Below are 14,745 nucleotides of genomic sequence, written 5' to 3'. Positions count from 1 at the left end.
TCAAAAATATAAATTTCATATTTCATCCTAATCTGTCTTTTCAGATACATGTGAAAAATATTATAGGAATAGCTTTTTCAACCTCCGTAATATAGCGAAGATTTCTCCTGATGCTGTCAAAATCAGATGCTGAGATTATAATTAATGCGTTTATTACTTCCCGAGATACGATCTGCAACCTCAAGTGTTTGAATCTAGACTCAAGACACATTTAATATCTTATGATTGATGCCGACCTCATATTTTTGTTTTCCAGCTGCCTGGTGGAGTGAGGTAGTAGGATGAACCTGGATAAATCAGCGAACCAGCACCCAGACCTGAGAAATATCATCATCAGCATTTACCAGCTGTCTGAGATGGAAAGCTGCGTCTTCGCTTTTTTGGAACAATTTCAGTAATTACCTAGGATTATTGTTGATATTGCTTATGTTTTGTGTATTGTTGCCCCAGCAACATCCATTGCAGCCTCGTCACCCTGGAAGGGAGATTACCTCTGGTCTGGCCCATTCTCAAGGTTTCCCATTTTCCACCCGCTGACTTTTTTGTATTTTCTTGCCTGCATGGATGCTTCAGTTTGGGGGGGTTTTAATCATGGCTTGTGCCGTCCTTTGTGACATTTAGTGTTTTTGGGCTATACAAATAAAAAGTGACCTGGCAATTCCGGAGCCATACCAAACGCCGTACAGTAGTACTTCTTTAAACGAGCATCTCTAAACACAAGAATTTCAGTATACAAGTTTTATTTGTACCTCTAAGTACGAGGTTCAATGTAAGCTACGACCAATGACAGAGGGTACCACTAAAGACCACTTGATTATATTACGTAGCAAGTTCGTTTTTCCTGTAGTGCATCTTTTTGTGGCGTTTTGTGACCCTAGCCCTGAGTTCTGGAAAGGAAAATGGTAAGGAGTTTTCGTAGTAAAAAAAGGAAATGGTGTCAATTGAAATGAAGCATGGGCAACTACTGTACAATTGCTGTGCGTTATAAGAGCATCACACACGTTGAGACACAAAATCACTTTGGGGTGACATTTCCCTTTTTAGAAGGGTTATTCACTTTAGCTAGGATATGGAAAAGCTTTAAAAGAAAAAGGACATAATCCCATTATGTGCGAGAAGGCCAGAGCGATCCAGGAGAATTTACAAAACGACCAGCCGGGAAAGATTTTTTCTGCCGGGGACACGATTGCTTGTAAATGATACTGGCTGGACTTTTTCTGGCCTGAGAGAGTAAAATGTGTTTCTGGGAAACCTGCTATGTCGGCAAAAAATTGCAGACTAAAGCTTTTTAGGGCTGTTTTCACATATGGGATATTCTACCTGAATGCATGCAATAGATTGTGTTGATGTTCAAAGTGAGTGTGCCTGGGAGAGTCAAATGACTTTCTGATAAAAATTGAGTCAACAAAACAGAAAGTGCTGAGTCAGCTTTGTTTGGCCTGTTTCACGTCTTTGGTAACCTACATTAATGCCTGTAACAGATGGTGTTCACATCTAAACTCCTTCCCTCTTTTATTGAGTGGACAGACACACAAACAAACAAACATACAAAAAAATGCTGATTCAACAAAACAGGAAGTTCTGAGTCAGCTTTGTTTGGCATGTTTCACATCTTCTGTAACCTACATGACTGCCTGTAAAAGATGGAGTTCACATCTAAAATCTTTCCCTCTTTTATTAAGTGGACAGACACACAAACAAATAAAAAATGCTGAGACAACAAACAAAAAAGTGCTGGGTCAGCTTTTGGGGAATTTTTCACATCTAGGGTAACCTATCTGACTGCCTGTGAAAGATGGTGGTTATATCTAGACTCTACTGCTTTTCTTGGGTGGACAGACACAAAAACAAGCAGACAATCAAAAACATGTAAAATATGGTGGTCATATCTTAGGGTCAGTTAGGTAGATTAGCTTGTTCCCTTTTTAGTTTATTAGGTTCTTTTGTTAGGCATATTTACACTAGTCCCTGAGCTTTGGCCTGAACAGTTTTTTTTTAAGTTCCTGTACTGCTATCCTATTTTTGTTGTTCAACATACCTACGTTACGTTGTGTTGACTCCAGTGCACTCTGGTTCACATTTTTCCCATTTAATTTATTTCTGTTAGTTTATATTATACCTTGGGTAGCCTAGACGGGTCGTATCAGGAATAAAATAAAAATAGTATGCTGTAAAAAAACATTTGTGTACGTTTATTTAAAGTTACAGTAACTAATTTTAAGTGTACAGTAAGTGCTTACGTATCATCAACAGTCCCTCGTGCCCCCTCTTCCAAAAACAACACCCAATCCGTTACGTTAGCCACAGCCAACTCCCTCTATGGTAAGTGTTCATAATAAACTTGGATTTTATTTAGTTAATATCATATAATTACTGTTTTTATGTTTAATAGCGATTTTAATTAGTTTTAAGTGATCAGGAAGATTTTTTACAGCTATTTATGGTTCAGTTTTATGCTTTTGGGAAGTCAGAAACGGGCCAATTATTTTTCAATTATTTCAGATCAGGGAAAAATGTACCCGGTAGATGAGCAATTCAAGCTACAAGAACAATACTGAAACAAATTGAGCTCTTATGAAGAGTTACCACTGTTTTTCTCACCTGTCCCTGCTCGTCAAAGGCCATGACCACCAGGGCAGCGCCATAGCGCTTGACAGTGGCCGCCCGCAGCAGGAAGTGGCGCTCGCCTTCCTTCAGGCTAACACTGTTAACGATGCATTTGCCCTGGCAGCATTTCAGTCCAGCTTCGATCACCGAAAAGTTGGACGAGTCTATACACAGGGGAACCTGTCCAAAACGAGAGCGACGTCCAATCGCTGGAGACGTTTGTGGTCTGGAGTGCAAGGCGTACCCGCGCCACATCCGGCTCCGAAGCGATTAGGTTACAAAACCGGGCCATGGCCGCCGGACCTTCTAGCATTCCTTCGTCCATGTTGAGGTCTAGCACTTGGGCTCCCATCTCCACTTGGGCCTTCGCCACGCTTAGAGCGTCCTGAAAAGGACACGTTGTTTCAGATGAGGTCCTTCAGTAACTTGTTTTTCATAAGCAGGTGTGAAAATATGGAGGAGCGATCTCATATGTAGAAATAAATGCATAGATAAATTCATGCAAATATATGCAATAAAATCAACACGTAATTAAATGATGTAATACCTTAATACATAAGAGTAATGCAATTTATTCATGCATTTTGTCAGAACAAAATGTTATTAAAATGAGGAGGCAGCCCAGCTGCCTAAGTTTTTAACCTTTTGGTTGATCAGTGATGAATGAATATGCTGTTGCACTGATCAACAAATAGGTGAAAAACTCAGCCGTTTCGACCCACCTTCTTACTTGAATAACATTTTGTTCTCACAAAAAACACGAAGAATTACATGACAAAGTACACACTAAAGTACACAACAAATCCAACCAAATAATACTCGACAAAATACACAACAATTTGGATAAATACACGACAAAGTACAAGGGAAAATAGCCCCCCAAAAAACAAAAAATACAAGACAAAGTACTCGACAAAATTAACAAAAACATGGCAAAATAAACATACCGGTAATAATTCATAACAAGATATATGGGAAATCACACAACAAAGTACACAACAAGATCTAAAATAAATATGCGACAAAAATAGACTGCAAAAAACTCTGCAAACTACACAACAAAATCCGTGACAATATACCCATCAAAATACACTGGAAAAATAATACGGCAGAATACACGACAAAATGCACAAAAACACAACAAAATACACGAAATAGTACACAACAAAGTACAAGACAAAGTACATGGAAAAATACCCCCCGAAACTAAAAATAGACAACAAAATACACTGCAAAATACAAGACAAAGTACTTGAAAAAATATATTTTATAAAATAGGCGACAAAAATATACAGCAAACCACTCAACAAAATATGTGACAATCTACGTATCAAAATACACTGCCAATCGTGCAGCAAAACACACAAACAATGCATAGCAAAGTACACAACAAAGTACACGACAAAACGCACGGAAAATGCATAGCAAAATACACAAAAAAGTACACATCAAAGTACACGACAAAACACATAAAAAATGCATCGCAAATTAACAACAAAGTACACGACAAAACGCACGAAAAATGCATAGCAAAATACACGAATAGTACACAACAACGTACACGACAAAACACACAAAATGCATAGCAAAGTACACAACAAAATACAAGGGAAAATACACGAAAAATTCATAACAAAGTACACGACATAGTACATGGAAAAAATACCCCGCCAAAAAACGAAAAAATGCACAACAAAATGCAAGCCGAAGTACACAACAAAATAAATGACAATTTACTTGACAAAATGAACAAAAAAGAACTACGACAAAATACATGTAAAAGTAAACAACAAAATACCGGGCATAATACACAACAAAATCCGAAAAAGGTATATGCCAAAGGAAAAGAGAAAATAGACGGCAGAATACGTGGCAAAATACACAACAAAGTACGTGATAAAATGAATGACAAAATACACGAAGAAATACATGGCAAAACACAAAAAATACAGTGCAACACAAGGAAGTACCGATCGTATATGACTATGTACACTACAAAACACATGACAAATTATGTGACAAAATACACAAAAAAATACATGACAAAAATGACGAAATGAATATATGAATGAATTGCATTTATGTCAAATATTTTGGTATTATGCAATTTATTTTCATGTTCATTTGGTACATTATTTGTACGAATTCATGTATTTTTTTTATTCTACGTACGGCAAGATCGTTACTCCATTTTTATGACTCCTATGTAGAAAGAATTTCACGCCTGCACAAGTCTTTGTCCCACCTCATAATCGCCGGCCATAATCATCCGGGCAAATTTTCTGGAGCCCGACACATTGCAGCGCTCGCCGATGTTGACAAAATTAGTGTAGGGCCCCATCTTGAAGACTTCCAGACCTCAAATCCGGAAAAAAAGACGTCAATAATCGCTCAGCCGGATCTTGGTGAAGACGACTCACCTGAGAGCAGCAAGTGGTCTCGAAGGACGTCAGCAGGGGGCGCTCGAGGGCGACAGTCTTTCACTGCTTCGCAAATGGCTCTGCCACAGGGGGGAAAAAAACAACAAAAAAAATGCTTTTGAAAGGAAAATTTGTCATCCTGTTATCATCTGGGATGGACGGCGGAGCATCAGACCTGATGTGCTCCGGGGTAGTGCCGCAACAGCCTCCAACCATGTTCACCAGGCCAGCCATCGCAAATTCCTGGGGAAGCCAAACATTTCATAACCAGATACGAGCCCAGATTGAAAATGATTACTGTCCGGTGGAACATCCAGTCAATGGGATGCGCATTTAAATGGTAAATGGACTGCATTTTATATAGCGCTTTACCAGTCACTGAGGGACCTCCAAAGCGCTTTACGATACACTTAACTCATTCACACACACACCGATAGTGGAGTCAGCCATGCAAGGCACCTACCTGTATATCGGAGGCATTAGTATCTTGCCAATAGCGGCATTGGGAAGACACATTCATAAGTAGAGGTACCATTGTATTTAACACCGACTTGTGGTAGAAAAAAAAAAAAACCCAAAAATATTAATTTAAATAATAAGCAAAAACACATATACTATCTTGCGAACGTTCATTTTTTAAATACTCGTAGGTCAAAAAAATTGCTTTTAGTTGACATAACAAGTGGAAGCTGACATTTGTTTGCCATCATGCTGCAAAGGGTACCGCTAAAAATCAAAACTTTTTTCCCCTTTTGCCTTTTTCCTCCTTATTTCTTGCTTTCTCTCTTTTTAATTTTGCCTTCTTATTTCTCTTTTTAATTTTTCCTTTCTTTTTTCCATATATTTTTCTCCATTTACCCTTTTTAACTTTTTTTTCCAGTTAAACTTTTTTATCTTCTTTTCCTTCTTTTTTTCTGATTTCATTTCCTCATGTTTCTTTTTCTGTGCCTCTTACCTTTTTACTTTTATAGTCTTTTCTTCTTACTTTTTTATTTTCTACTCGCCTTTCCCATTTTTTCTATTTGTCTTCTTTTTCTTTTTTCCTCTTTATTTTATCCTGACTCAACTTCTTATATTAATTTTTTCGACCTGTTTTTCCTAATTTTTAGTGCATTTCTTTTTATCTTTTCTTTTTCTCTATTTTTCCCCGATTACCTATTTCTTTTCTTCTTTTCTATTTTCCTATGTTTTTCCTTTCACTTTTCTTTTATCCATTGTATTTTCCTTTCTTTCCTCTTTTGTTCTTTTCTTTTGAGTGTTATTTGTATCCTTTTTCTTTCTTTCTTATTTTTCCCCTTTCCTTTTTCCTTGTTTTTTTCTCTTCGTATGCAGAAGATCCGGGAAAAAAATGAGAAGAACAATTATGTGGTTTGGTCACTTTAAGTCTATATAGTTTGTATTCTTTCTTGCGCTTTTAAGCACTCGTTGGAGACTTTGCAACAAAATACAATACATAGTATCTATTAGTTTAAATGAAAACAACGCTTTTTGGCCACTTTGAGTTTCTGTAGTGTGTATTCTTCCTTGTGCTTTGTAGATCTCATTAACGGTTTCACTACAAAATACATCGACATCTAGCATGCATGTATTATTACGCAGTGTCCTCTTAAAAAAATACTGAAGGACAGAAAACATAAAAAACATTTTCTCAGTTAGTTTGAATACCTTCAAATGTGAAGCCGTGACTGAAGGGGTTTCATCGTATGTCCCAAACGCGTTGGGAAGACCTAGGGGAGGAAAAAAAAAAGACACTCCAACAGGAATCAATCCACGTTGATTTTTCCATTGGTCTTGTCTGCCGACCTGCGTTTGGGTAGCAGATGATAAAAGCGGGGGTGTTCTTGCCCATGGCCTGGATGAAGGGTCTCATTTCCGTGGCCCCCAAAGCGCAGTTTAGGCCCACGCTGAACACAAAAGAGAAAATAGCCACTAGGTCGGAGGTTATTGCTGCACATAAAAATAACCTTAAATATCTGTTTGAGACCGTAGCGCGGAGGTCTCAAACCCACGGCTCGGAGGCCAATTGCGGCCCCCAAGAGGATAGTTTGAGGCCCCCGCCTTAATCTAAAAGTTAAAGAGAAAGTATGTGTGATTTTCCCACTATATGCCGTATTCTGTCGTGGAACTGTTTAAATATAGGCTTAAGACACACTTATATTCTATAGCTTATGAGTTATATTGACCTCATACTCTTGTTTTGTTGTACTTTATGAAGAAGGATGGGCCTGGCTGTCGCACAGTGCATGCATTTTGAGACATTACACCGGCACTTGGAACTGATATAAGCCCTCTAAAACCTGCTGCATTGGTCAAGATTTTGGGTCAGGAAGCTGCCAACTGGACACTCTGTCATTACCTATATTTTTCTGTGTATTGTCTGTTGATGCCCTTACAACATCCATTGCAGTTTGGTTATCCTGGAAGGGAAATTAGCTCATGTGCATCCCCTTCTCAAGGTTCCTCATCCTGAGTTTTTCCTTGCACTCATGTAGGTTTCAAATCAGGGGCTGTTGTTAACTTGGTCTGTGCAGCTTTTTGTGATTAAGTACAAATAAACAGGACTTGACAACTAACCAACTCTTCAAAATTCAAAATTAGTTCATTTTAATATTTGCAAACAATCACTCAGTGTTATCCAATGGAGGCAGTTACGACACCTCTTCTTTTTTAACAAATAGACCATTTTATCAAATTGTAATAGTTGACCACTATATGTCGCTATATTGTGCCGTACATCAGAAAACGAGTGTTACAATAGCACAAGGAAGAATACAAACTATGGAGACTAAAAGTGACCAAGTGACACAATTTTTTGCCTTCCAAGGGACTCTTAGCAGCAAGATGGCAAAGAAAGGGAAAGAAAATAAGAAGAAAGATTGGAAGAAAAAAAAAGATAAAAGAAAAATTAAGAAAAAAAAGGTAAGAAAGCAATAAGAAAAAGAGGACATTGGTAAGAAAAAAAGAAAGAAAAACAAAGAAAGAAGAAGGGAAAATAAAAATATATATTTAAAAAAAACAGTTAAAAAAACGAGCAATAATGTATGTATCTCAGATCAGATAAACTGAGCTTCAAAGGAAGAAATAGAAAAAAAAGAGAAAAAAAACAATAATAGAAAAAAAAAATGAAATTAAAAACAAAAAAGGTTATTTTTTGTAGGGTATTAAATCCATAGCAGCAAGGATGGCCAACAATGTCAACTCCCTCTCATGTTATGCCTCATTCTATGTCAAATGATTGCCAATTTTTCGACCTACGAGTATTAATTCTAAAACATGCACATCTATATGATAGTTCATGTATTTTTGCTTATTTTTCTAATAAAAATTGTTTATTTTAATGAATGAAGTTTAGCTTTTACAAAATGAATACACAATAAATACACTGAATACACAATGTCCCTTTAAGCACTAAATTTGATAATATGCATTAAAAGTCAACTAAAATAAGAAGATATGTCCCAAACTGAAATATTCCCTGCAAGTGCTACTAACATTGTGTAATCAGAGTTGGAACACCAGAAAAAAAGGATTTTATTCTCGCCTAAATTTATTTTTGCAATTCAATGCCTGCAGTGTAGCATGGGCATCTTAGCTGGAAAATAAGCGAGGCAATAGCTCGAAGTCTTACCTGGTAACTTGTTTGATCACAATCTGAAAAATTAAACATTGTATTTTACACATATTCCTAAGGGTAGGTTTAGGCGTTTCCAAAGGTGGCCATTTGGAGACAACCACTTTACTACAGTAAAAGCTTTGCAAATTTGTATTTTACTTTGTGCAAATTTTAGACATTGTAAAGGTGTCGTAAATGTTTGACTTCTCTTTCCTGGAGTCATATCAAAGATTGTGCACACTTGCGCGTAAATAAGTGTGCATTAAAATGAATCCCAGATTGCCTTGTGCACGTTATTTTAGGCTCCGTTTTGAATAGACTCCCGGAAAATGGCATAAAATCATGTTGGAAATTTTATTGGCTAACCAATGTGTCAATCTTTATTCAATTTGGTTACTACTGGCTGAAGATATCGGCCCTTTAGGAGCAGATATAAGTTTTATCAAACAGGCCCGTATAGGCTAACGTGGGCTGTGGAACGCGGTAAAAAAATGGTTATTGGCCAAGAAAGGTGTCAAAGGTGTCTGCATTATCGTGTGCTTTGGAGGAAATATTTTACACGTTTGGATTTTAAGGATTATTCTTCTTGTAACGAAGCCATTTTCGCTGACATTCGAAGAATTTGAAGACGGCCAGGGGAGGAATGGGAGTTACCTCGGCTTTATAGTTTTCGTGTATCTTTTTTCAGACTAATCATAATGTTTATCTGAGGATTATATTTTGAAATGGTCCCAATATCTTGAATCCCAACAGTTTAGGCTTTCTAATGATTGGTGGAATAACATATTTAAGTGACTGGTGACATCGTACAGACACGTATTTGTTTATCAAATGTATTTGTTAAGGGGTTAAAAGCCTGATGGACCCGGGCCGCAGTTTGCCCAACCCTCGCTTTTCGTTAAATGGAAACGTCTTGCTGGGGGCGCCACTCACCACAAGGCGTCGGCGTGTGCTACGCTAACGAGGAAGGCCTCCACTGTTTGTCCGGACAAAGTCCGCCCACTCCGGTCCACGATTGTCCCCGAGATCTGCGGTCAGAGGATGATGGAAGAGCACGCCACAAGATACATTTTTGCCACGTGGTGGCGACACTTACAAAGATCGGCTTCCTTGGATAGCCGTGCTCGAACAGGAGATCCACGGCGAACAGCGCCGCCTACAGGGGGAAAGCGACGTCACATAACAAAAACTTGGCCCACCATCTACAACAGGTTCCTCAACCATCGGACTTTGGTACGAGGCTGCGGCTGGTTTGGTACCGGGCCACACAGAAAGAAAAGTAAGTAATTATTTCCAATGGGCCGTTCGTCCTGACAATAAAGACAAAGGCCTTGTGAGTCCCCCCCCTCGTGGCCGTTTTGGGTATTACTCTGGCCCATTGTTTAATGGGTTGTTCGTTTTTGACGGAAAAGACAAAAGGCCTTGTAAGTTAAGCACGCCTGGTGGCAGTTTTGGGTGTTACATCGGTGGCCTTTTGGAAATGAATTGACTTATTCAGTGCCATAACATATAAAACGTTTTCAGAAGCATCATGCTTGGGTGACAAAACATAAAAAAATTGCTTTATTTTGTTTGGTTTTATTTTTAAAAACTGATATAAAGGCTTTGACACAGCTCATCAGTAAGCATCAAGTCTCAGTGTTCTTCATTAAGCAAGCAATGTGCCCTTGTGTTAATGGAAAGCATTATTTAGTAATGAGATATATCACAAATATTTTTTAAAAGCTATTAATGGCAACTTCTGCTTGAAATGCATCCTTTCACAAAAAACGAGGGTTTTCAAGACACTGAGCTACTGTTGTTTACTCAACATTGGTAAGAGTTAAAAACATACTTTTTTCTAATAAAAGATGAGCGTAGGTAAAAAATGTTGATGCTGATATCGCTAAAGAACTAAATTTTCTGGAGGCCTTCAAAAATGAGTAAAAATGGCAAAAATTGGCTGGCACTGGCTCTTTTCCATTCGAGAGTTGATGTAGTCCACTCTTTTTCAAGCGGCCATTCATTTTGATAAGTAGCGTATTATTGTTTTACTGACATCGCTTCATTCAGACTGAACGAGGACCAGGGTTTTTGAGGCGGTGTGTTTGTATTATGATCAATGCGGTTCGCACGGTTGGTGCAACTGTCACATCGCAAACGAGGAGCCCTGCCTAAGGAAAATATAGCAAAAGATGAATTAAACCAAATTTCTTGCCAATCAGCATGGAGAATGGTCAACAGCAGCCGACTACATCATGTTACAACGGGGTGTATGAACCATTTTAATGGCCAAATTTAAGCAATTTCTAAGGACTTTAAAGGAAATTTTTCCTATTTCTCCAATACCATTTAAAGTAAAAATAACACATTATTATATTCTTAATACAACTATTGTTCTTATCATTATTATGATTGCTCCCGCCAACACTATGTATTTAAGGTAGGTGCAAGCCAATAACAGCTAATTCCTGAAAGTTTAACTTATGTGTGAATTAAGCTACTGTAAATATGAACTGGTTACCTGAGCCATTACTTTTGTTCACAACTTACTGGCATAAAAAGTTACAAACAAAAGTGCCACAAAGTGTCTTTCACAATCTTTGTGTAGCGCCGATCAAAAGAACGTTTTTGTTGTTGTTGACTTGGATGAGTAAAATAAAGTCACTATCTCGTTATCTCGCTGCTCGCAAATACTTATCTGAGATGTTACGATCTTCTGTCAATCGGCTGGTCTAAACTGACATGAATTCTGCCATTCTGCCATAACGCTTCACATGACAACATTATACCAACTATTGCCAGCTGCTGTTAATCGTGAGGGACGAAGAAATACAATGGCAAAGCAAAAGCCACAAGAGAGCAGCGTCAGCTTCAAATTTGAGTTGTTTTAAAATTACTTGTCTTTTGTCTCATCTCATAAACAAGTTATTTTTTTCATCTTTCATTTTTAAGCGGTTTTATTTTTCTTCATTTAATGCGTAGTCTATCGAGTCAGACTGCCGAGAAACATAGTAACAATTTAAAGCACTTCACTCAAAATCCAGGCACTTTTCAAACACTGAAAACACAACATTAAAATTCAAGCATTTTCATGGATTTCAAGTATTTGTACGAAACAAACTTGTCGCTATGGAAACACTTTCGTTAATAGGGTTGGAGGAGGCATGGCTCCCTATGTCAAGAACACCACACAAAGACCACATGGCACCGACACACTTTTTGCCAGGGTTGCTTCATTTGGTGAGTTTGTATTTTTAACGATTGGCATGAAATCAACCTGATGTTTTGCATCAATGTTACCATAGCGACCAGATTTTCTGGCTATTAGCATGTCTGCCTCACAGTTCAGAAGTTGAGGATCACTGCTCCACAACTCCATTAAGTATTTAATCAGCATTGAGATTTGACTTGGGATCAATGTGGGAAGTCACATGAAAATCAAACTTTCTTTGATCTTTAAAACATTTTTACCGGACTAGCTGGAAACATGTGATTCTTGGTCTTACCTTGGCGTTGGCGGTATCAAAGATGGTTTCCACCAAAATGATGTCCACTCCCCCATCCAACAAACCTCGGACTTGCTCAGAATAGGCTTCCACCAGCTCGTCGAAGGCTGGGGGGGCGGGGAAAAAGACGCGTTAAAACTGAAGAAAATAAGCTGACGAAACCCAATTGGCCCTCCTCTTACTGATATTTCGAAAGTCGGGTCTCTCAACAGACGGTGATACGGACAGCGTTCGATTTGTTGGCCCGACGGCACCGGCAACGTAGCGCTTTCGTCCTGAATATCGAAAAAAAATTCTGCTTGACGTGTTGGCCCGGTTTGGCCTGACCGGACTGATGCAACTCACCAGTTTGCTTGGTGGCGTCGTCAGCGGCTCTTCTCGCTAGCTCTGCCGAAGCTCGATTAAGACGATATGCCTGAAAACAACATGAATCTTAAAGGCATTTAAAAAGACCAGTTTTTTTTTTTTCAATTACGCACAAAAGGTGTAGTGTTCCTTCCCACAACAAAGCAGATACATTGCAAAATATTCCTCACATAATGTCACAGCTCATAAAGTCAAAGTCACTCTCAGGAAATAATTGGAATATACGGATGAAATATATGTAGATTTTAGTCAAAAACCATGTACTATTTTCTAATATTGGCATGTTTTACAAGGTGGGAATACCTTTAAGTGTTCACTTTTATTGATTTGATTGTAACTTTCAAATGGAGGTTAAAAAAAGCGCAGAAACGTCCTGAGTAATAGAGTGGCCCTGCCCACTCAAAGTTTTGGTCATACCAAGTGGGCTAGCCCGTAATCGGCCTGCGCCACGGCTGTGCTGCTGAAGGTGTTGGTTTCGATGATATCGGAGCCGGCCTGCAGATATTCCTGCGGACGCAAATCAAATGTTTTTCATTTTGATATATATTTTTTTTTTTGCATGGGCGACACGGTGAAGCTGAGCAGCAAAACCTGGTGGATGTCGTAGATGATCTGGGGCCTGGTTATGCTGAGGAGATCGTTGTTGCCTTTGAGGGGGGAGGCGTGCTCAGCAAATTCCTCCCCCCGGAAATGTTCCTCCTGCAGCTCCCGCCGCTGGATCATGGTGCCCATGCCGCCGTCCAGGATCAGCAGCCTTTGCTGCAGTAGTGCCCGCAGTTCACCCTCCAGCGGGCATGATCGCCTTGCCGTCGCTGGCAAAACCCAGATAAAGGAGTACATTCTCTTTTTGATGGCTTTAGCAAAATCCAATTTCAGATCTAGGAATGGTAACTACTTAGTAGTGTCCCAAACATCTAAAATAGTTTTTCTCAACTGGTCTGACTTCAGGAGCCACCATCCCATCCTAATTGCACGCTGCGACTCAAATGAATAAAAAAATTCCCACTTCCTACATGTATTCACCTTTTTTTAAAAATGCACAATCTGGGTTTGTACACTTTTTTTCAAAAATGGCACAGATTACAAGTTGCAAATATATAATATATATGCTTTTATTGGAGCAGGTGCGACTTATACTCCAGAGCGACTTGGAGTCCGGAAAATATGGTAAAAAAATACTGTATTGTTAATATCTATTGTCACCATTTTTATCATTGATCCCACCGACACTAACAATGTAGTTCATGTGGGTGCAAGCCAAGCAAAGTTAATTATTCTAAGTTTAAAGGAGCTGTGCGGAGTTTAGAACTTTATTACTCTCTGCCTGCCATCTCTAAACTTATGTCATCATTGCAACCTCAATTAACTCATTCATGATAAATAAGTTCTATTTTTCGTCTTTAATTTTCAAGCAGTTTTATTTTTCTTCATTTAATACATTGCCGAGAAACATGACAACAATGTCAAGCATTTTCAAGCATTTCAACAAAATGTAAAGCGCTTTTCAAACTTTGAAAACGCAACATTAAAATTCAAGCATTTTCAAAGATTTGAAGCACCAGTATGAAACCTGCATAAGGAAAAGAATACAAACATTTTCAGGTTATAGTATTTTCTTTAAAAAGACATTGTGTATTATTCAGGGTTCGTACACCTTTTTCATGACCAAATTCAAGCACTTTCAAGGTCAAATTTTCCAGTATTCAAAGGAAGAAAACCAGTGCTGATCAAAAGAACGCTTTTTCGGTGACTTTGATGACTAAAATAAAGTCGCCATCTTGCTGCTAACACATATTTTGTGCTATTTTGAGATGTTCCTATCTATGAACTTTTTGTGTCAATGGGCTGCTATAAACTCACATGAATTGTCCCGTTCTGCTTCATCAGCAGCACGGCGCCGCAGTGGTTAGTGCGTGTGCGGCACAGTTCTGAGGTCATGAGATCGAACCTCCTGCGTGGGTTTCCTCCCACATTCCAAAGACATGCATGTCAGGTTAATTGGCCGGTCCAAATTGTCCCTAGGTGTGAATGAGTGAGTGAATTGTCTCTCCCTGAGTGCCCTGCGACTGTCTGGCGACCAGTTCAGGGTGTCCCCTGCCCACTGCCTGAAGATAGCTGTGATGGGCTCCAGCACCCCGCGACCCTACTGAGGATAAGCGGTGCAGATAATGGATGGATGGATGCTTCAGTGCACACGTAGCTCAGCTACGTCACACTTATTTACAAACAGAAAAGGCTCTAGAGGTGTTAG

At 38.8% G+C, this 14,745-nt stretch overlaps 1 protein-coding gene across 1 annotated transcript in view; it reads right to left on the bottom strand.

Moving 5' to 3' along the window:
* Nucleotides 1-14,745, bottom strand: part of mtr (5-methyltetrahydrofolate-homocysteine methyltransferase) — a 31,473-nt gene that overhangs the window by 16,026 nt on the left and 702 nt on the right. The window contains exons 2-15 of the mRNA XM_088323787.1: nucleotides 13,086-13,306; nucleotides 12,912-13,001; nucleotides 12,474-12,543; nucleotides 12,311-12,403; nucleotides 12,129-12,235; nucleotides 9,737-9,796; nucleotides 9,574-9,668; nucleotides 6,831-6,931; nucleotides 6,693-6,754; nucleotides 5,203-5,270; nucleotides 5,028-5,107; nucleotides 4,853-4,965; nucleotides 2,852-2,992; nucleotides 2,602-2,787 (exon numbers count right to left, since the gene is read on the bottom strand). Coding sequence (XP_088179913.1) covers nucleotides 2,602-2,787; nucleotides 2,852-2,992; nucleotides 4,853-4,965; nucleotides 5,028-5,107; nucleotides 5,203-5,270; nucleotides 6,693-6,754; nucleotides 6,831-6,931; nucleotides 9,574-9,668; nucleotides 9,737-9,796; nucleotides 12,129-12,235; nucleotides 12,311-12,403; nucleotides 12,474-12,543; nucleotides 12,912-13,001; nucleotides 13,086-13,306 — 1,487 coding nt within the window. The remainder of the gene's footprint in view (nucleotides 1-2,601; nucleotides 2,788-2,851; nucleotides 2,993-4,852; nucleotides 4,966-5,027; nucleotides 5,108-5,202; nucleotides 5,271-6,692; nucleotides 6,755-6,830; nucleotides 6,932-9,573; nucleotides 9,669-9,736; nucleotides 9,797-12,128; nucleotides 12,236-12,310; nucleotides 12,404-12,473; nucleotides 12,544-12,911; nucleotides 13,002-13,085; nucleotides 13,307-14,745) is intronic.

This window comes from Urocampus carinirostris, chromosome 19, assembly GCF_059441175.1.
Source record: "Urocampus carinirostris isolate Australia breed hairy pipefish chromosome 19, RoL_Ucar_1.0, whole genome shotgun sequence".
NCBI lineage: Eukaryota > Metazoa > Chordata > Actinopteri > Syngnathiformes > Syngnathidae > Urocampus > Urocampus carinirostris.
Note: the sequence above shows the minus strand (reverse complement) of the source record. Positions and strands in the feature narration are given on the sequence as shown.